Genomic DNA, 22,829 nt, shown 5'->3' on the forward strand with positions numbered 1-22,829 from the left:
GTAACAGCGCCTTTTAGGCAAATGACACCACATCTGCCAAAGGAAACCTCGCATTAGTTTTTAAGACTCTTCATGTAAATAACTTTTGTTTACAAAAACTGTGTCCAAACTGAGTAGGCTGCTGGTGGTGGGGAAGCCACAGAAAGACTAACTTTACAAATGCAGTCTGTTTCAGGAGCAGGTAACAAATCATCTCACCAAGAAACAGTAGCTCACGATAAGACAGCTGTTCTTGAAGTTTCGTACTGGGAACCATGCCCTTAGCAGACATTCTTAAGGCATGTACTCTGTTCATTGTCTGGTGAGCCCCCTGTCCGTCTGTCAGAATGGAATGATCTTGCCCTAGGGCTGAGAGCTTCGTGTGGGGGCAGGCTGGGGACAGGCTGGGCTACTGCTGACAGCACACCCCCCCGCACCCCCGGCACCCACCGGGCTCACACAGAAGCATCCACCACTCTTGGTACCCCTGGACTTACAACTTGGCTAGTTAACTCTACATATTCTAGAGAGTCCTTGCTGAGCGAGAGTATTCAGTGGGAAGATATGCAAATTCTGTAACATCAAACGAATATGAGAATAACAGTGGAAGATATTAGCATAAGAAAAGACTGAAAAAAACTGGTAAAAATTGAGTGACATGAGTGTTTTTTTAGCTAAATGAGAATTATTTTTCCTTATCACTGAACATTTCTTTGCTGGGGAAACAAAGGTATAAAACTTTAGTCCTCGACCCCAAGGGGTTTAGGTTTCAGTGAGAAAGAATAATGCATTTTTGTAAAGAAAATGACTATTGAAGGAAAGGTATCAATTAGAAGTGATGAAGAGCCTTTGGCCTGCACTATTTTTTTTTAAATGTTTATTTTAAGAGAGAAAGAGCGAGCACGCACACGAGGGAGAGAGTCAGAGAAAGAGGAAGGGAGAGAATCCCAAGCAGGCTCTGTGCTGTCAGCACAGAGCCTGATGTGGGGTTCCTTCCCACGAACAATGAGATCATGACCTGAGCTGAAATCAAGAGTCGAACGCCCAAATGACAGGGCCACCCAGGTGCCCCTGCCTGAACTATTAAACCAGCTCCCACTGGATTCTGGGTTTCTAATTGGTCTCTTTTTCCTCTATCTTCCTCATTCATTCATTCATTCAACAAACAGCTACTGACCAAAAAGTGACAAGCGTTCTCTTGCTGAGATTCAGCAGGGAACAAAGGAGATGCAAATCTTTGTCTTCATGGAATTTATAATCTAGAACAGAGGGAGAACAAATAAATGTGTAAAATATAAAAAGCAGAGTAGGGGGATGGCGAGGGGTCGGGTGTTGTGATCTTGCAGTTGGGTGGGGAAGGCCGCACCGATGAAGTGACTACTGAACAGAGATCTGAAGAGGCGGGGCAGTGAGCCATGTGGAGGAGAGCCTGTGGGTCGCACAGGACAGCTCATGTACACCTTGAAGAACAATGAGGAAGGCAGTGTGGTTTGAGGTGGAGGGAGCAAGGAAGGTCGGGGGCGGTAGGGTAGAGTGGTGTGAAATAACATGGGGTTGGACACCCAGTCCTGCTAGCTAACTAGGACTCCAGGCTTGTACTCTGAGCTAGGTGTGTGTGTGGGGAGGTGAGGGAGGTCAGGAGTGTGGTTTCAGACCTGCTGAGCTGGACTGTGAAGGGCTCTGAGCTGCTGTAATAATCCCGGTGGGGACATGGGTTGTGAGAGGTGATCACATTCTACACATTGTTAAAGGGAAACGGGCAGGGCTTCACTTGAGAGAACCAGGACTGTTCAAGGGCAGGAGCCCCGAGCCACCGGAGGACGAAGCTGCAATGTACAGAGAAGAGGTATCAGGAGAAATCCCTGAGGGCAGGTACAGTCAGGCGTTTGATGTGGACTTGTTAAGTTCGAAATGCCTGTTGGACATCCCAGCTCAGGTGGTCAAGCAGGCGGCTGTATATACAAGTCTGGAGTTCAGGGGAAGGTATGAGCAGGGGACAGACATTCGGGGGCCATGAGCGTAGAGATGGTATTTAAAGCTATAGGTAAGATTGTTCTTAGAAATGACAAATGGACAGAAAAGTACAGAGCTGAGTCCTGGATTCTCTGCCAACAAGAGGTCAGAAGGCTGAGGGGTAGCCTGTGAAGGAGCCAAAGAACCACCCGGAGAGGGAGGAGTAAATCCAGGAGAACATACGTCCTGGAGTCCAGGAAAAATGAGGACTGAGACATGACCACTAAACTGAACAACAGGAACTTTTAGAGAGCAGTGCCATGGCTGAAGCCTGCCTGGGGTGGGCTCAAGATAGAGATTAAGAAGAGAGGAATAGAGACTGCGGGACTGCACACTTTCTGGGTGTGTTTGGGTGTTAAGGTGAGCAGAGCAACGGACAGTAGCTGAAAGAGAAGATGGGGACAGAAGAGCCTTCCCGACCCCAGGACGGGAGAAGGCAGGGGAGACTCAACTGCCAGAGGGATGTAACTTGGCCGAAGGCAGGGGAGCAGATGCCACCCACAGGGTGACAAGTCGATGCACACGGGCACAGATCCAGGCAGATGTGGGGCTGAAGCACGTGGGAGGTCTCTTCAGCTTGCTTCTCCTTCCTCAGTCGACAGGGTTCCTGAAATGCTACCTCCAAATACGGCACCTTGACTCACTGAGTATCTTAAGCTGAAGGAATGTGACAAATGGCAGGTGCAGGAAGGCTCTCTGCCTCTCCCTGGTCCCCTGAAGCAGGTCCTAAGACTGTCTTGTGAAAGGTGCACTCCCTCTACCCGGAGGAAAAGAAATCCTTATCTCCAAAGGTGGAGGGGCATGGAGAGGAATCTGAACAAACAGGCTTTGCTAACTAAGTTCAGCCCCTTTTCTTCCTATGATATTTTCCACGTTCTACTCTTTGTCAAATCTAGTATTAAAACGCTCAGGTTTAACCATTTCTTCACGTCTTCATTTCCTTATGAAGGTTCTAGTGTCACGTAAAACTTGTCTTAAGTAAATTTGTACGCTTTTCTCTTGTTAATCTGTTTTTTGTCAGTTCACCTGACAGAACCCCAGCCAGAGGACGCAGGAGGGCAGTGGGTTCCCCTCCACAGTGAAACAGGAAGCAATGTAACCCTGGGGAAGGTCTGGGGAGAAAAGCAGGGAACAACAGGTTAGAACGGTCATCTAGGAGAGCTGGGGTGTTAATGGACAAAGGAAGTGTAACAGGACTGCCAGGCAGCACTTTTAAAAACTGACAAATTTGGGGGCGCCTGGGTGGCTCAGTCGGTTGAGCATCCGACTTCAGCTCAGGTCTTGATCTCACGGTCCATGAGTTCGAGCCCCACGTCAGGCTCTATGCGGACAGCTCAGAGCCCACAGCCTGCTTTGGATTCTGTCTCCTTCTCTCTCTGCCCCCTTCCCTGCTCATGCTCTGTCTCTGTCTCAAGAATAAATAAAAGCATTAAATTTTTTTTTTTTTAAATCTGACAAGTTTTAAAATAAAATATTTTGGTTTCTGTATATTTAAATGTGTATTTAGTCCCTGCTACTGAGTTTTCTTATTGCTTGTAATAATTTTTCAGATTCTCTTGTGGTTTCCAGGTATATAATGACATGACCTACAAGTAATTTTACCTCCTCCTTCCCAAGTTTTATACTTTTTACTTCTCCTGTTTATATTGCTGGTACCTCCAAAGCAATGTTAAACAATAGTACTAACAGACAGCTTTGGCTTGGGATACGCCTCTAGCCACATGTGCCTACTTAAATTTAATTAAAACTAAAAATTCAGTTTCTCAGTTTTTGAACACAAATGGCTAACGGCTAGAGTATTAGTAATACAGCATGAAGAACTTTTCATCATCACAGAAAGTTCTGTTAGATAGCTAGCACTGTTCTAGTGTTTCCCTAATGGGGAAGGTCTTAGCATCTGGTCTGAAATGTATTCATGCTATATTAAAAAAAAAAGGATGCATCTATTTTTTAAGTTTTACCGAGACAGAATTCACATACCATACCATTCACCCATTTAAAGTGTACAATTCAATGGCTTTTACTGTACTCACAAAGTTATACATGCATCACTACAGTCAATGTTAGACCATTTCATTACCCCTAAAAAGAATCACCACTCGGAGTCATCACCCTACAAATCCCCCATGCTTTGTAGCACTGGGCAACACTAATCTACTTTCTATCTCTTTAGGTTGGCTTCTCCGGGACAGTCCGTAAAATGAAATGATACAATATGTGGTCCTTTGGGCCTGATTTCATTCGTTCGGCATGTTTTCAAGGCTCCTCTAATGCTGCGGCATGTATCACTCATTGCAAAATCGCCAAATAATATTCCACTGTATGGATGTACCACATTTTACTTACCCATTCCTCCCTTAGTGGACACTGAGGTTGTTTCCTCTTTGGGCCATTATGAAAAACGCTGCTATGAGTATTCATGTACAAGTTTTTGTGTGGGTATGTTTTCCTTTTTCTTGGGTATTTCCTTAGGAATGGGATGGCTAAGATCATTTGAGAACTATGTTTCCCTGTGTGAGGGTTGCTAGACTGCTTACCAAAGTGGTTGCATTATTTTACATTCCAATCAGCACTGTAAAACATTCCAATTTCTCCACATCCTTGTCAACATTTGTTATTACATGTCTTCTTATTACAGCCCTGCCAGTGGATGTGAAGTGTTATCCCATTGTGGGTTTGAGTAGAACTTCCTGACAGGCTAATGATGTTGAGCATCTTTTTTGCATGTGCTTTTTTAGCCATTTGTATATCATCTTTTGAAAAATGTCTATTCAAGTCCTTTTTTCATAAAAAAAAAATTGGGCTGTGTTTTTATTAGTGAATTGTTATAGTTCTCTCTATATTCCAGATTCAGATCCCTTATCAGGCATATGATCTGTAAATATTTTCTCCCTGAGTGGTGTCTTTTCGTTTTGATTGTATGCTTTGGGGCACAAAACTTTCTAATGCTGAAGAAGTCCAATGTAACTATTTTTCCTTTCCTTTAGTCACTTGTGCTTTTGGTGTATCTAGGATGGCCGAGCCCAACCCAAAGCCATGATGACTTATTCATGTTTTCTTTGCATTTTACTTTTTTAAATATAATTTACTGTCAAATTGGCCAACATACAGGGTGTACAGTGTGCTCTTAGAAGCTTCAGAGTTACATTTAGGTCTCTGACCCACTTTGAGTTCATCTGTGTGTGTGTGTACGAGGAAGGGGCCCAATTTCCTTATTTTACACATGAATATCCGTTTGTCCTCAGATCACTTGTTGCAAAGACTATTCTTTCTTCATTTAATTGTCTTGGCATCTTTGTTGAAAATCAATTGGTCATAAATGTAATGGTTTATTTCTGGACTCTCAATGCTATTTCATCTACCCTAATGCCAGTCCCACACTTTCTTGATTATTGTTGTGAGTCTTCTAACTTTATTTTATTTTTTTTCAAAACTGCTTTGGCTATTCTGGGTCATTTCAGTTTCCATATAAATGTTAGGGTCAGCTTGTCAATTTCTGCAAAAAGATCCCATTTTGAGAGGGATCCGTCAAATCTGTACACCAACTTGGGGCGTATTGCTATCTTAACAATCTTGTCTTCCAATTCATGAACATGGTTTAAATTTTATACTTCTTTTGTTCAATTTATTCCTAAGTATCTTATTATCTTGTTGCTATTGTAAAAGAAACTCTTGTTAATTTATTGGTTTGCTCATTGCTACTGTATAAAAATACAATTAGCTTTTGTGTATTGATCTTGTATCCTGCAACCTGGATAAACTCATTTATTAGTTCTAATAGTTTTTTTTTAGTGGGTTCTATATAGAAGATCATGTTTTCTACAGAGCCAGTTTTACTTCTTCCTTTCCAATTTGGAGGTCTTTTGTTTCATTTTCTTGCCCGATTTCCCTGATTAGGGCCTCTAGTATAGTGCTGAAAAGAAATGGCTAGAGCAGACATTCTTGTCTTGTTCCTAATCTTAGGGGGAAAACTTTTGATTTATCACCATTAAATATGATGTTAGCTGTTGGATTTTTGGCAGACGCCCTTTCTGAAGCTAAAGATCCCTTCTATTTCTAGTCTGTTGAGTGTTTTTTATTATGAAGAGTTGGTGAGGGGTTCCTGGGTGGCTTAGTTGGTTGAGCATCTGACTTAGGCTCAGGTCATGATCTTGCGGTTCGTGGGTTCAAGCCCTGCGCTGGGCTTTGAGCTGACAGTGTGGAGCCTGCTTCGGATTCTCTATCACCCTCTCTGTCTGTCCCTCCCCATCTCACTCTCTCTCTCTTTCAAAAATAAACATTAAAAAAAAAAATGAAGAGTTGTTGAATTCTGTTAAATACTTTTTTAATGTCTTTTAAGATAATCACATGGTTTTTGTGTTTTATTCCATTGATGTCATGGGCTCATCTGGCCAATTCTTATTTTGTTACGTGTGTTACAAGAAAATGATACTATATTTTTTCCAAATACCATTTCTTGCATCTTTTGAAGTACTAACAGAACAAACAAGTGTATTACTAGATTTCTCAGCAATTGCCTTTAGTTTCCTGGTAGAAAAATGACTTTTTCATGGAGCGTTTTACTTTGGGGTTTTGTTTGTTTTTTTTTTTTTAATTTTTTTTTAATGTTTATTTATTTTTGAGACAGAGAGAGACAGAGCATGAATGGGGGAGGGGCAGAGAGAGAGGGAGACACAGGATCGGAAGCAGGCTCCAGGCTCTGAGCCATCAGCCCAGAGCCCGACGCGGGGCTCGAACTCACGAACCATGAGATCGTGACCTGAGCTGAAGTTGGACGCTCAACCGACTGAGCCACCCAGGCGCCCCAGGAGCGTTTTACTTTGAACATGCAACCAGATTCTCTTTATTAGTATTAGAATTTTTGGTTCAACATATATATAAGTGGGATTAGTCCCTGAGCTTTGTTTTTTTATATTACTTACACTACATACAGTTGATTCTCATCATTCACACATTTCTGATTTGCAAACCTGCCTACTAACTAAAATCTGTAACAACAAGATTGACAAAAAGTACTCGCTGTGCTTTTGCAGTCATGTGCAGAGTGGTGACACTTTGAGTTGCCTCATGCGCACGGTTCCCAACTGTGCTCTGCCTCTTGCTCCAGCTGTCATACAGAAGTGATCCGAAGGTGACTGCGCTAAGGGGCAGTGCAGCACAGTGCCAGAAGCTCTGCGCCCAGGTGGACGGGGTTTCTATCCAACTCTGGTACCTGTTAGTGGGACGGCCTTAGGCAAGTCACTTAACAATTCTGAACCTCATTTTCTCTTTTATAAAATGAAGAAAACAGAATCTACCGGGAGTTCTTAGAATTTAAGACCTATGTGTGACACACATGCACGCGTACACGCATGCGCGCGCACACACACACACACACACACACACACACACACACGCACACACACACACGCACACGCGCGCGCGCGATTTCCCCAGGAGCAATGACTAGTATTCTCTAATTCGGTGTTCTCGGTGACTTTTAGAATATAACTGCTGGGAGTAAGAAAAATTGACTGTAGTTATATTCTGATCCTCAGTTTTAGTGTGTTATGCCTGACTCATAAAAATAATCTAGAAGTTTTCTTTCTCTTTGGTGTTCTAGAATGGCTGAAATAGTACTGGAATATTTTGGTTCTTCAATAAGAGTTTGGTAAAATTCCTCCATAAAATCAACAGGGTCTGCTGTTTTGGGGAGTGCAGGATGGGTAGTTCTTTATTAAGTCTTCTCTATCACATCTGCAGAAATAATTATATTTTCTGGGGCTAGTTTTGCCAGTTTATATCCTAGAAAAGCATCCATTTCACCCATTCATCTAATTTGCATGGAATCAAACAGAACAGACCACGTGGCTCCTTTCTATTTCTTGGTCTCCATAGTTATTTCTCTGCTCCCACATTTCATCATCTCTGCAATTATTTCTGGTATTTATTTTGGGTATTTGTACTCCCTACCCTATCTTCATCCTTCTTATTTTTTACTCCCCAAATAATCACTCATTTATTAATTATTTTCCTACTTTCTAACTCATCAATTTCTTATTTTATTTTTATCCTTCCTTCTGTTGCTAGATTTTGTTTACTTTCCAACTACGTAAGTGGAATAATGAATTCATTTGTTTACTCATTCTTATTTCATAATACAATATTTAAAGCTACAAATTCTTCTGAATACTGCTTTAGCTGTATTCCATAATCCAGAAACATGGTTTTCATCATTTTCTAGATTTTGTTTATAATTTCTATAAGTTCAGTTTTTTTTTTTTTTAACGTTTATTTATTTTTGAGACAGAGAGAGACAGAGCATGAATGGGGGGGGGTCAGAGAGAGGGAGACACAGAATTGAAACAGGCTCCGGGCTCTGAGCTGTCAGCACAGGGGCCCGATGCGGGGCTCGAACTCACGGACCGCGAGATCGTGACCTGAGCCGAAGTTGGCGCTCAACCGACTGAGCCACCCAGGCGCCCCACTATAAGTTCAGTTTTAATGTGAACAAAAAATTATTTATAAAGTTATTTTTACATTTCCAGAAAGTGAGCTTTTTCTTCTTAATTAGTTATCTCCAGTTTTCATTTAAATGAATGAATAAATTAAAAGAGCATCCTGTGAGTCTATGACCATTATCCCCAAAGCCGAGAACAAGACAACTCTATGCACTACCACAACGTGATAAGGAAATACTATTTCTGGGTCTGAGATTTTTCTCTAGGGCTGAACATATGATATTTTAGTTAATGTTCTGTGGATATTTAAAAAGAACATACATTCTGTCATTAGATATTTATAAATTAGATCTTACTATTTTCTCTAGGTCTTCTATATTCTCATTTTTGACCACCTGCTTTTTTTATGGACTAAGAATTAAAACCCAATAGTAATGGGTTTCTCTATTACTTCTTGTATTTCCTGTAGTTTTTGCTTTACAAATTTTGTTAAGTTATTTGACACATAGATAGTCCTATCTGTGGTCGGCATCTTTATCACTGAAAAACTGCCTTTCTTTGCCTCATTTTTCCGAGACTTTCTTTCCCTTTTTTTGCAGTATTTCAATAAGTTCTTATCTACACCTTAGATCTAATCCAAGAAACTGTTCTGGGAGAATCTTATCCATATAGTAAGTGATTTGATTTTGCTCTGTGACACAGAGTTTTCATCAGGTGAGTAAAGCAGGCGTATATTTATTTATACAAAAATATTTTGACATTTTTGTGTTAACACGTTTTCTGTCGCAGTTTTTAGAACAAATCCTCTACTATATTGCATGTGTCTGCTTGTGTGTGTCTTTTAATTTTGAAGGTTTATGTTTTTATTGTAGGAGTTACCTCTAGAACTGTAACTTTCAAGGATGACTTAATTCTTTATTTCTATGGATAGTATCTACTGAGTTCCTATAACGAGTGATTACAATCTCATGAAATTTGTATTTCTCCCCTGCCCAATTTTACTTGATATTTTCTTGGCATTTTCTTTTATATACATCTGTTTCTTATCATTTTTAAATGAAACTTGACTTCTAGCTATCAAAAATAAAGAAATGGATACCTCCACCACCTTCTACCTTCTCTTTTCCTTCCTCTTCTTTTTACTACATTGTTATTGCTACTATTTCATAGTTATCACATCGCTGAGTATTACTACATTGTTACATCATATATATTTTGTCTATAAATATTTGGTGCTAGTCCTACAGTTAAATACGTTTGTACTTCACCGATAGGCCTTCTGCCATTGTTTTGCCTTTTATCTCTTGGCCAGATAAAGTTTTCCCTCTAACAATTTCTTCAGGTGTTAAAGAAAATAGATTTCTCAGAATCAAAACAGTTTGTTGGGTGCTTTATGCAGGATGGAATGACTGCATTAAAACATATAAATCACATTCTCTTGTCTTCTGCAGAAATCATTCAAGATCTTTTAAGCATTAAATGTCACCATGGAAAAGTTGGAAGCCAGACTGACTTGTCTCCCTTTTGTTTGGATGTCTGGGGATTTCTTACTGTTGAAGGCCACCAATTTCACAGAACTATACCCTGCTGATGATCTGTCGAGGCCAAGTTTTCCTGACGCCCCTCAACTTGTAGATTCAATTCATCTTTCATTTTTCAAGTTTTCTTGAATTATATCTTTAAACATGATTCTCCCTTGTTTCATTGTTTTGGTTCTTTTCTTTTGGGACACAAATTATGTGTGTTTGCTGCTGTCTTCCTCAGCTGTCAGCTTCTCCCTACTACTGTAACTGTACGAATTCCATTTCATTTTGTTTACTTTTATCAGTCCAACATTTCTCTTTCTGTGCCTTCTGCAGAGTCTAGTCTTCTGTGTGTTGCTTCCAACACCGTTGTCATTGTTACGGTTTTATCTTTTGATTCTACTTCTGCCTAAGTTCTGCCAGTTCACGTTTCAGTTCTTTCTGTTGTCTTCCTAGACGGTATAGACTTTCTTACATCCCTCCTTTGAATCCATCTTCTATGGTGGCAAATGCTTATTATTATTTTTTATTTGTTTATTTTTGAGAGAGAGAGACAGAGACAGAGAGACAGCATCAGCAGGGGAGAGGCAGGGAGAGAGGAAGAGAGACTGAATCCCAAGCAGGCTCTGCACTGACAGACGGGCTCCATCTCACGAAGGTGAGATCATGTCCTGAACTAAAATCAAGAATCAGGAGCTTGACTGACAGAACTACCCAGGTGTGTCTGTTTTTTTCTTTTTATTTGTTTGTTTTTTATTGTGTCTGTTTTTTTTTTTTTTCAATGTTTACTTATTTTTGAGAGAGACAGAGACAGAATGCGAGTGGGTTGGGACAGAGAAAGAGGGAGACACAGAATCTGAAGCAGGCTCTAGGCTCCAAGCTGTCAGCACAGAGCCCGACGTGGGGCTCGAACTCACGAGCTGTGAGATCATGACCTGAGCCGAAGTCGGATGCTCAACCGACTGAGCCACCCAGGCGCCCCTATTGTGTCTGGTTTTTAATGGGACCTGTTTGGTCACAATTTTCATGTCCCTGCTATAAATTTTTTCTGGTGACTGCTCTTCACCAACACTTGTTCTTGGTTCTTCTCTTCCTTTTTTTCTTCCAGGTTCATTGTACAGATCCTGTGCTAGTTCCCTTCTGTATGTGGCAAGTTCTTACCAAACCAACTTCTTGCAGGAATTTCATGTGGGGGACAGGCCAGGGCCACAAGTCAGGCCAGCGAGAATCTTCCTTGTGATTCAGCGTGGTTTACAACAGTGAGCTCTTTAGTCTTTTCCTCATTTTAGCCAACCAAGATTGGCAGCCTCAGAACTGTGCAACACGCAAGTTCTCTCTCTTTATCCGGGTCTTCTGAAATTCCACTCGTACAAAAATGGCTTGTCTCTGTGATTACTCCTTTCAGCCTGCCTAGCTTACTTCTCTTTCATACCAGGGCGTCTCCAGGAAAGCTTCCATCATTACTGCTCACATCTGGCCCCGTGGTTCTCCACAGAGGACCTCGGTCTCACCCCTCAGGATATGCCAGTAACCTTGGAGAACTCAGCTTTGGAGGCTTCCTCCAAAATCCTCTCTCCCTACCTTTCCATGCTTCTCTGAGTTTCACGTGGTTAGGCGGCCCTTCCTCATACACTATGGTTCCAGATCAGAGACCACTCTTAGTTCTGTCAAAGCTGGAAAATAACCATCTCTTTTTCATTTTCCTTATTGCTTTGAGGTAATTCTAAAGAAAGAAGGAACTGACATCTTTACACGGCCACTTTAAAACAAGAAGTTGATTAACAAACAATTTTAGGGGTTTTACCCACACAGGAACAATCTACCCCAAAATTGGGGAGCTTAGAAACAGTGAAATAACTAAGAGTATAATTTTTTTTAAATTTTGAGTTACATAAACAATCATGTCCATGATAATTGTGGAAGTTGGTATACCTATGTACATATGGAAAAAGCATATGATGTAACATCAGAGAAGTCTGATTTTGAAAACTATGTTGGAGTCATAAATAAGTAAAATATATACACATGTAGGATGCAGAATGGAAGGGAAAACTGAAAACTGGTTTTTGATGAGGTAATGAAAACTGAGTAATGTCTTTTACTTAAAAGGTTTTTGTTGTTGTCACAATATAGTTTTTGCAATAAGTAACACAATACATGTTCAAAAACTAAAAGGAATCAGTGTTATGTGTATTTTCACTCCAGCGTCTACTAAACACAAATCATGACAAACACACTGATGGGCTCCCCACTTGCCAGCACTTCTGTGTCCTCTGCCTGAAGGCAGCTCCCAAAGCTGCATCCCCCTGCTCGCTCTAGTGCTGGCCCAGATCTTTTACAACAGCCGTTGTCCCCATCCCCCCTCCCCCTGCCTAGACCGCTTCCCTCACCTGTAGAGGTGAACTACTCCAAACAGACCACTATCACTCAGCACTGATGATGTGCTGGGCACCATAGGGTAGCACAGCAAGTAAGGCATGGGCGTTGAACCCTTTTAGTTTGTTTTGTTTATAATAAAGGGCAACAAAAAAGCAGGTTGCATTTAAGGGACAATTTAGAAGGGCACCTGGGTGGCTCAGTCAGTTAAGTGTCCGGCTTCGGCTCAGGTCATGATCTCATGGTTCATGAGTTCGAGTCACGCATCAGGCTCTGTGCTGACAGCTCGGGGCCTGGAGCCTGCTTCAGATTCTGTGTCTCCCTCTCTGTCTGCCCTTCCCCCACTCATGCTCTGTCTCTCTGTCTCTCTCTCTCTCTCTCTCTCTCTCTCTCTCTCTCAAAAATAAATAGACATTAACAAAAAAAATTTTTTTTTAAATAAAGGACAATTTAGAGTTAGAATGTTTGGTCCTTGGAGACAGCCAGATTAAATATGCTCAAAATGCACCTAAAACAGGGCTAAGCACATAGCAGACATTCAATAAAAGCTATTTTTAAAAACTATACTTTCAATTTCCCAGCAAGGAAAATAGAACACAGTTGTTAACACAGTAGGAGAAGAACTTTTAATTTAAAAAATATGCAAAGAAAACCAAAACTACAATGAGCTGTCACCTCACACCTGTCAAAATGGCTAAAATCAGTAACACAAGAAACAACATGCTCTGGCGAAGATGTGGAGAAAGGAGAACCCCGGTGCACTGCTGGTGGGAGTGCAAACTGCCACTCTGGAAAACAGTATGGACGTTCCTCAAAAAATTAAGAACAGAACTACCCTATGATCTAGCAATTGCACTATTAGGGTTTCCCCCAAATAATACAAATAATACAAAACTACGAACTCAAAGGGACGCATGCACTCCGTTGTTTACAGCAGCATTACTGACAATGGCCAGATTATGGAAAGAGCCCAAATGTCCACTGACTGAGGAATGGATAAGAAGAGGTGGTGCGTACATACAACAGAATATCACTCAACCATAAATGAGACCCAAGTCTTGCCATTTCCAGTGACATGAATGGAGGTGGAGGGTATTATGCTAAGTGAAGTAAGTCAGAGAAAGATAAATACCCTATAATTTCAGTCCTATGTGGAATTTAAGAAACAAAACAAATGATCATAGGGGTTAAAAAAGAGAGAAGCAAACCAAGAAACAGACTCTTAACTATGGAGAAGAAACTGATGGTTACCAGAGGGGAGGGGAGGGGATGAATGAAATAGGTGATGGGGATTAAGGAGCACATTTGTTGTGATGAGCACTGGGTGTTGGTATGAAAGTGATGAATCACTATACCATACACCTGAAACTAATATTACACTGTATGTTAACTAACTGGAATTTAAATAAAAACTAAAAATAAAATTTAAAAATATGCCACGAAAGGATAGTATATACACATTTCCTATGACCACTTAAAACCAACATCTTCTTCATTCAAATACTAATGCTGTTATGATCAGCAACTAACATTTAAAATATCATTCTGGGGGCGCCTGGGTGGCTGAGCCAGTTAAGCATCTGACTTTGGCTCAGGTCATGATCTCGTGATTCTTGGGTTCGAGCCCTGCATCAGGCTTGGTGCCGACAATGGAAAGCCTGCTTGGGATTCTCATTCTCTACCTCTCTCTCTGCCCCTCTCCCATCACACTTTCTCTCTCAAAATAAATAAACTTAAAAAAAATCATTCTGAACACATAAATAAAACTCTATGATTTGCCTGTTTCAATACGTTTTTAAATATTTATTTATTTATTTTGGGGACAGAGCTGGTTCATGCTTGCTCAGTGCAAAGCCTGACGTAGGGGCTCGATCTCACAACTGTGAGATCATGACCTCAGCCTAAATCAAGAGCCAGATGCTTAACTAAGCCACCCAGGTGCCCCTGTCTATATTATAAGCAATGTTTTTACTCTCTGAATAATTACAATGAATTCAAAGTATTCAGAGATCAAAGTATTTTCATGAAAATTAGCCTAGCCAGGGCACTTGGGTGGCCCAGTCAGTTAGGCATTTGACTTTTGATTTCAGCTCAGGTCATGATCTCGCGGTTGGTTCATTGGGTTCGAGTCCCACGTTAGGCTCTGCACTGTCAGTGCTTGGGATTATCTCTCAAAACAAATAAATAAACTTAAAAAAAAAAAAAAGTAGCCTAGTAATTTTAAGTTATAACCCACAAGTACAAAAGGAAAACCGATTTACACTTCTCAAGTATTCCCATAATCCCCCAATATGAAAATGGTGTAAATTACAGGAGTAAAATTACAAAGGCATATATAAACTCGGAAAATGAGCTTTCCTCTGACTGAGCAATGTCTTTGATCATTAATGGCTACCAGCTTCATGGTTTATTCACAGAAAATGTTTACACATTTTAAAATTCAGTAAAATGTAAAATTCAGCTCCTCAGTTGCAACAGCCACGGATCAAGTGTTTAGCAGCTCCATTTGGCTCGTGGCCACTGTACTGAACAGTGTGGAAAAAGATCATTTCCTTCACTGCACAGAGTTCCACTGGACAGCACTGGGTCTACGTGATCTAAGATGAAAAACAAGCCAAATGCCCACGCAGAGGTACCATCAGGTTTGCGAAACAGTCGAAACATCTGAGGATTCCTCTTGTGATGCAGAGAAAACAAGTCTGTGCTATAAGCCATTGCTTGAATAAAGAGAAGAAGATGCAATAAGACTGAGCTCAACTGTACATTTCAGGGGATGGAGGTGTCGGTGGGAAGAAACCTGTTAGATTCGAGTACGTTCCTGTTTTATAGCTTCTTCCAGATGGTATCTGAGGCAGAGACAAGAAACTAGCCTAGGGTCTCTTTCTCACTCTGCACACTCCTCCAACAATCTTGCCCACACGTCTATAAGCTGGTAATATGAAAATGTCCATTTCCAACACAGATGGAACTCCTGCCTCCACATCCGTGGATCCAGCTCCCTTTACTCCATATCTCCCTCCTTGGACTGTTTCGAAAGTGACTCATAACGTATCCAAACATGGATTATCATTTGCTGTCTCACCGTCCCCTCTAAAGAATTTGGCTGCCCTTTGTCCCTGGTTCCTGGGAGGTAGCCAATAAATCCTCGAATTTCCCAAGTGATAACAGCATCTTTGTCATTCACAGTTGGTTCCTCGGGACCACCTCTGATAGTGTGTTCTAAGGAGATGACTCAGGATGGGGGCTGGCCAAGCCAGAAAGACCAGAAATGTGTGATCAGAGGGTTGGGGCTTGGAGCTAGCTGACACCGACCCAACCTCTGGGGAGGAGAGGGAGCTGGAGATTGAATTCAACATTGTGGCCAAATGGTTCAATCAATCACACCTACATAATAAAACTCCAGTAAAAACTCTGGACACCAGAGCCCAGGTGAGCTTTCTTGGTTGACAATAGTCAACACACTGTCATACACTGACGTGCCAGGAGAACAACATGTCCTGACTCCACAAGGAAAGGACAATGGAAAGTCTGAATTTGGGGACCTCCCCCCACCGCTGACTTTCAATGAGTCTCTGCCTTTCACTGATTCTGATTTGTATCCCATTGTTGTATTAAAGCTATCATCATAAGTGTAACGCTTTCCTGAGTTCTGTGAGTCATTCTAGTGAATTACTGAACCTGAGGGGATAGTGGGTATCCCAAAATTTATAGCCTACTTATGGTCAGAAGTCAGGTGGCCTGAGGATCCCCAAACTTGTGACTGGTATCTGAAGTGAGGGTGGTGTTGTAGTGCCCTTAGCCGGTCAAGTCTGGCTTAACTCTGGGTAGCTCTTGTCAGAAGTTACTCCACTGTCCAGACCTGTTCCTCCCAACAGGGTTCATCATCACAGTGAATGGTATGTCCATCCAACTATTCAGCTGCTAACGGGAGAAAGTAGATCACCACTGATGATTCCTTCCTCCCAATCACCATCCACACAAATGATGAATCGATAGATCCTTCTAAATCCACCTTCTAATAAACTCTGAGTTCATCCACTTCTCTCCAGCATGATCTGGTCTTTTCCTCTCTGGTCCTGTTCTCCTTGTGCTCCTAGAGTTCTGGCCACACGTGCCTTCTCTCTGATGCTCGGGCTGGACGAGTTCTGTCCTACCTTGTGGCTTTTCCAGTTGTTGTTCCCTCTGCTTAGGACGTTTTCACAGATCTTAGCTTGGCTGTTCTTCTTAGGATTTAAGTGTTGATGTATGTCTGGTCTTCAAAATGGTCTGCTTTCCCTCCCCATAACTATGTCACCACCCTGTTTGGTTTCTACCATAGGACTTATTTCTTGTTGGTTCCTGTTTCTTCCCTCCTCTTTGAACAGAATTCAAAGGCTGTTTTCTCGGGGCCTAGACCTGTGTCTGGTGCACAGATGATGTGCATTTACTGACATCCAGGTATTACCGAATCCACTGAATTGGATTTTCTTGGTGGTTGCCTCTTCCCGCAGTGCTGTCCTCCTCAGGTCCACTCTCCACGCTGCAGCCTGAGCCATCTTTCTAGCACGCCAAGACAATGACACTGCTGTACCTTCATGACCTCTGTTTACCATCCCTGTACATTCTCTCTTCCCATCTGTTCTCCAGTCAGGCTGACTACTGCCAACACCTTCAACGCTCTCAACGTTCTTGCCTCTCAAAGTTCCTGCACATGTCCCTTCCCTATGACATTCACTTCTCCTCCCCAATTTGACTGGTTAACCTTTCTCATCCTTCAGGTCTCCTTAACCATCACTTCTTCCAGAAAACCTTCCCTGAGCGTCCAAAATTGGGTTAGGTTACCCCTCCTCTGTGCTCCCAATGTCTTTCCCCAGCAAGGTATTGATTTTGGATGGGCTGTAATGTCTGCCAACTTGCCTATACCCTCAAGGGTGTGAACTCCCTGAAGGCAAGGGCCTTGTTGCAGTTGGAGGTATTGCTACAACTGAACGCAGTCCCTGCAGGTATACTATAGGTGCTTAATATGTATTTACTGGATCAATTTATTACACTGGAAAACCTGCTGGCAAATTCATTAGTCTCTGTTATTCTTTCCATGTTCTCCACGGTGTTTAAATAAATGCTACCCACAGAAGGGGTGCTCCATAAACACTAGGTAAAAGTATAATGACTTCTTTAACCTGGTGAGAATAAAAAGGAAAATCAAGGGTGCTCAGGTTTCTTGATGATGGGGTGTATTTATTTAAGGTTACTAGCAAGGCCACCTAAAAACTTTAAAGAGCTAAAATTACAATTTGAAATTAAGTCACGTGACCTCTTTTAGCATCTTCTCCTTACTTACTACACAGTTACTAACATTTAATTTTAGCTATATGCCCACACAAGGATATTTCAGTCTTTATTCAAAATGTTGGTGTTGATAAATAAGTGTAAGATTGTTTAGTTATAGGGAATCTGTTTATAAGCACGCTATTAAAGAGATATAGGCGAGGGACGCCTGGGTGGCTCAGTTGGTTGAGTCTAACTCTTGATTTCGGCTTAGGCTTTGAGCATCGAATGTGCTTGGGATTCATTCTCTCTCTCTCTCTCTCTCTCTCTCCCCCCCCCCCCCGCCTCTCCCTGGCTAGCGCATGCTCTCTCTCTTAAAATAAATAAATAAACAGTGAAAAGAAACAAAAAAAATAAAGAGATATAGGTGAGTGAAATTTTTCTTGACAAGAAAAACTACCCACTGTTCCTGAAAGATAAGGATTATTCTTTGTACCATGATATTTTTGTATAAAAATATATACATAGATACATGCTACACCTATAGAGTAAGAAGAACAGGTTTTTAAAATAAACATACTATAAGTTATCTGTATAAATTAAATTTGTCATTCAAAGTAGTTCTCTTTGTTTTTGTTCTTTTTTTTTAAATTTTTTAGTATTTATTTTGAGCGAGAGAGAGACAGAGCATGAGCAGGGGAGGGGCAGAGAGAGAGGGAGACACAGAATCTGAAGCAGGTTCCAGGATCCGAGCCATCAGCACAGAGCCTGACATGGGGCCCAAACCCATGAGTGAGATCATGACCTGAGCCGAAGTCAGATGCTCAAGTGACTGAGCCACCCAGGCGCCCCTAAAGTAGTCCCCTTTGGAGACTCATTTCAGTAATGGAACCAAAGTTCAAAATATTTTGGAAAACTCTCTTTGAGAACCGTTTTACTTTTTTTATTAAAATTTTTTGTAATGTTTATTTATTTTGAGAGAGAGAGAGAGAGAGCGCGTGCGCTCACGTGTATGAGCAGGGGAGGGGTAGAGAGAGAGAATCCCAAGTAGACTCTATGCTGTCAGTGCAAAGCCTGAGACAGAAAACAATTTCATGAACTATGAGATCATGACCTGAGCCGAAATCAAGAGTCAGATGCTTAACTGACTGAGCCACCCAGGTACCCTGAGAACTGTTTTAGATTCTGCATTGATTCTTTTGAATATTCACCTATAAATATTTGACCTTTGATAGTGAATCTTACCTTTATAACAACTAGTCATTAGAAGCCACAATAGTAAACAGGGTCAAAGATGATGATGCTTGGGGTAAAAAAACAAAGTATATTTGGATTGAAAACCCCTGGTGACATTAAAGTCTCCTTGCTTAAGTGATATGCTTGTTTTGAAAACAATGGCAAATTAAAAGACATCTAGAAACGTTTAAAAAGAGAAAGAAAGAGAACAAGGAAATTGGTGTTTAAGAAGTCAAAGACCCTCCTGAGAATGTGATGAAAATAATGGTTCCCCGACCCTCTAACCACTGCATGTACAATTAGAAAGGTAGGAACACACTGAGGTCGTCTATGGAGCCAGATTAACACTCCATGGTTTAGAGGACTGGCTTTTGATTTTTTTATTGTGCCCAACAGAAAAAAATATATATATACTGTGACCCAGCTTGTACATACATACATATAATTAACACAACAGTTATACAATTAACACAACATATAATTAACACAAACAATTCTCAACCCTAGTGTATATGATAATATCCTCTTGCATCTTATTTTAATTACGAACGTTACTCATGATTTACTGCACCAATTTCACAACGTACAGTGGGAAAATACTGGTTTAGTTACTGTCCCATAACTAGAGCAAGTTCATGAAATGAGAAAACTCACTGATGACAGACATCCTGATGTTATTTTAAATAACAAAGTCTTTCTACGCTATAGGCAAACCTTTTAAGAGGTTAGATTCTTTACAGCAAAGCAGCATTATCTTGGTCCTTCATCTACACACTTAACTACTGGAGATACTGATGAGGAAATCATACAACAGTAATAGGATGCCATACCTTAATATTAGAAAACCATAAGTCATTTTCATGTAAAGTGGCCAGGTAGACAGATGTAAGAAGTCCAATGCAAAGGGCAATGGTTCCACCAACCATAAGTGACAGAAGCTTCCATAATCTTCTACTGGTACCACCTTTCAGAAAAAATAAATAACTAAGTCAGTAAACAACGTAGAATTTAATAGTGCCACTTCAGACTATCAAGTATGCTAAGTTCCAACTGCCTGTCACTGGCGAAGCTTCTATTCCCAGGAGACAGTTAGGAACTCCTTGCTGTGACTCCGGAGACCTGTTTTCATACCTCATTACGGTTTTTACCCGACGGTATCTAATTGCTCACTTGTCCACTTTGGCAGAAATCGTGAGCTTATTCATTACCTTAGTTACCTTAGTACCTACGGTCTGTGTTCGGCGCATAGTTTAATAACTGTAGTTCAACTGTGAAGTTTGTGAAATGGAGGAGCTAAGTGGGGCGCAGGTCTAGGATATAGAAAATCTTTCAGATGATCTATGTATAATTTGTGATTTATTCATTAAAAGCTACCGAAAAGCTTGACTACCTAAAATTCAACAACCCATCGGGAGAAAAACATCCAAGTTAAAGGACATAAACTAGGAAAAAAATATTCATGGCACGTATAAGAAAGCTTAAGTATCCTCAATATGGGATGAACACCTTCAGGATTAAAAAACTAAATATTTCAGTTGGAAAGAGATTACAGAGACAAACAGGCAATGCACAGAAAAAAAAAGGGCCACAGACAGACCAAAATATTCACAGTCATTAGTATTAAAGAAATGCAAATCAAAACAATGGGCTACAATTTTTTAGATGCTGGTCAATTTGACAGCTTAAAAACGTTAACGCTGTTTTAACAAGGGTACAAAATGACTAGTTTTCAAACACTGCCAGTAGGAGAATAACGTGGCAGCTCGCTGGAACACGAGAGGGCAGGAAGTTGGAAAAGCTACCAAAACGAGCATACCATTTGACCAGCAATTCCAAATCTTGGCCTATAACCCCAAATAAAGTTTTAAACAAACATTTGGCCACAAGAACATTTACTCTGGTTCTGTTCGTATAGGTGAAAGGTTTAAAACCACTTATTCAACCAGGAATTCTTAAATCAGTTACGCTATAGCCACACAGTGACTACACCGGTAACATTTTTAAAACACATTGACTGACTTGTGACATGATTGGAACATAATAAAAGAAATGTAGCAAATTACAAAACAGCCAGGATCCCAACGTTGTAAAACCACGTGACTGCTGGAAGGTGTGCCTAGGCAAGAACACCGTTTCCACAGCAACATCAAGTTTCATGGATGACAGTCTCAGGATGGGTTTGTTTGTAGGAATACTTTCTTTCTTTCTTTCCTTTCCTTTTTTTTTTTTTTTTTTTGCTTTTCTTTAGTTTTCAGGGTTTTTTTTTCCTGACATGAATAAATACTGCCTCAGTAAAATGAAGAATCCTCAAGTTATGTTTTAATTTTAAAAAAAGCAAACTTGGGGGCACCTGGGTGGCACAGTTGGTTAAGTGTCTGACTCTTGATTTCGGCTCAGTTCATGATCTCACGGTTCATGGGACCGAGCCCCATGTCAGGCTCTACGCTGACAGTGCAGAGAATGCTTGAGATTCTCTCTTTCAAAATAAATAAGCGTATAAAAATAAAAAGGCAAACGTGAAGTTACATTGTGTAAGTCTTCAGAAAGTACTCTATCTTGTCCAAAACTGCTTATTTATTGGATGGTTGAATGGTTTGACTTCTCAGTACAGATTTATTTTATAAAACTGCTCCCCCCAAATTATTAGCTCTGGCTGATAAGAATTAACATGGCTGAGTTAATATGAATTCTGTCAGATATCCAAAATGGTGAAGAGACAAGGAATTTTTCATGCTTATTTTTTTTTTTTTAATTTTTTTAACGTTTATTTATTTTTGAGACAGAGAGAGACAGAGCATGAACGGGGGAGCAGGCTCCAGGCTCTGAGCCATCAGCCCACAGCCCGACGCGGGGCTCGAACTCAAGGACCGCGAGATCATGACCCGAGCCGAAGTCGGACGCTCAACCGACTGAGCCACCCAGGCGCCCCTCATGCTTATTTTTAAAAATCTTTGACCATGCTTAGTTAAGAAAGCAACTCCACACTGGGGAAGTTCATAATTAAGGTCATTTGATGTACACTTAGCACGAATCTTCAGCATTACGTAAACAACTTAACCAAGTTCTGACCACCACTCCCTCACAAACCAAAGGAGAAAATGTCAGGAATTCAAATAAGGAATAAAAAAATGTTTGATTCATCTTTCAATACCTTAACGAAATGAGAAAGTCACCCAAGCTAATGTTGTCTAGAGTGAACAGCATACACAAACCAGAAAAATTAGAAACAGACTAAAATCTGAAGCATGGGGGAAAGCATTACTTTAGAAAGTTAAAGATTGGCAAAACCAGAACCCACTGCACAGACAGCTGACAAACAAGGGGTTCCATCAGAGCTCTGTGACCTTTTATCTGGTCACAACTGTGAAACCAGGATCATCAAACTGCAGTCAAATCATCTGTCAAACTAAAACATCAGGGTATTAGAACAAGTTTCCTCAAATGTTAGGGCTCACCAAATCTGTACCCTATTGGAGTGATATTTTAATATTGAAGAAATAATAGCAATCCAAAATGCTGCTTTAATTTAAGTCACCTACCAGATGGCAATTTATTTTCCAACTTCACATTTGCTTCTTGCGCTGCATAATCCTCAGGAACTTCCGTGGTTTTTACTCCTTTTCTTTGCCTGATGGATATCATGGTGTCAAAGACTTACGTGCATTGTTCTTCCAACCACTCCTACAAACAACATACAAGTAAACTGCCCATCCATACGCCAGTACCGTCTCCCCAACACACGCTTTGCTCCTCTGTGACTTGGAGCCTTGTCCCTGGCTTAGCATGCCCTCCCACTTTCCCATCAAATCTTTACCAGCCTTCAAAGCTACTGTCAAGGCACAACACAAATATTTACTTAATACCTATTATTAAGAGTTAAGAATACAGGTAAGCATCCCAGACAAGCCCCTGCCCTTCCTCCAAGAAACCTTCCTCTCTCGGTTGTGCCAGCCACCGCTGATCTTTCTCCATCCTGAGCCACTGCAGTTACCACGCAATTGGTCACATAATTATG

General features: G+C 41.0%; 1 protein-coding gene across 2 annotated transcripts in view; it reads right to left on the reverse strand.

Annotated features, from left to right (window-relative positions):
* Positions 1-22,482, reverse strand: part of DPY19L3 (dpy-19 like C-mannosyltransferase 3) — a 74,363-nt gene extending 51,881 nt beyond the window's left edge. For both annotated transcript variants that reach the window (XM_049621714.1, XM_049621713.1), the window contains exons 1-2: positions 22,354-22,482; positions 19,645-19,778 (exon numbers count right to left, since the gene is read on the reverse strand). In XM_049621714.1, the coding sequence (XP_049477671.1) occupies positions 19,645-19,778; positions 22,354-22,456 (237 nt within the window). In that variant the 5' untranslated portion in view covers positions 22,457-22,482. The remainder of the gene's footprint in view (positions 1-19,644; positions 19,779-22,353) is intronic.
* Positions 22,483-22,829: the final 347 nt, after the last annotated feature.

This window comes from Panthera uncia, assembly GCF_023721935.1.
Source record: "Panthera uncia isolate 11264 chromosome E2 unlocalized genomic scaffold, Puncia_PCG_1.0 HiC_scaffold_19, whole genome shotgun sequence".
In the NCBI taxonomy this organism is placed as follows: domain Eukaryota; kingdom Metazoa; phylum Chordata; class Mammalia; order Carnivora; family Felidae; genus Panthera; species Panthera uncia.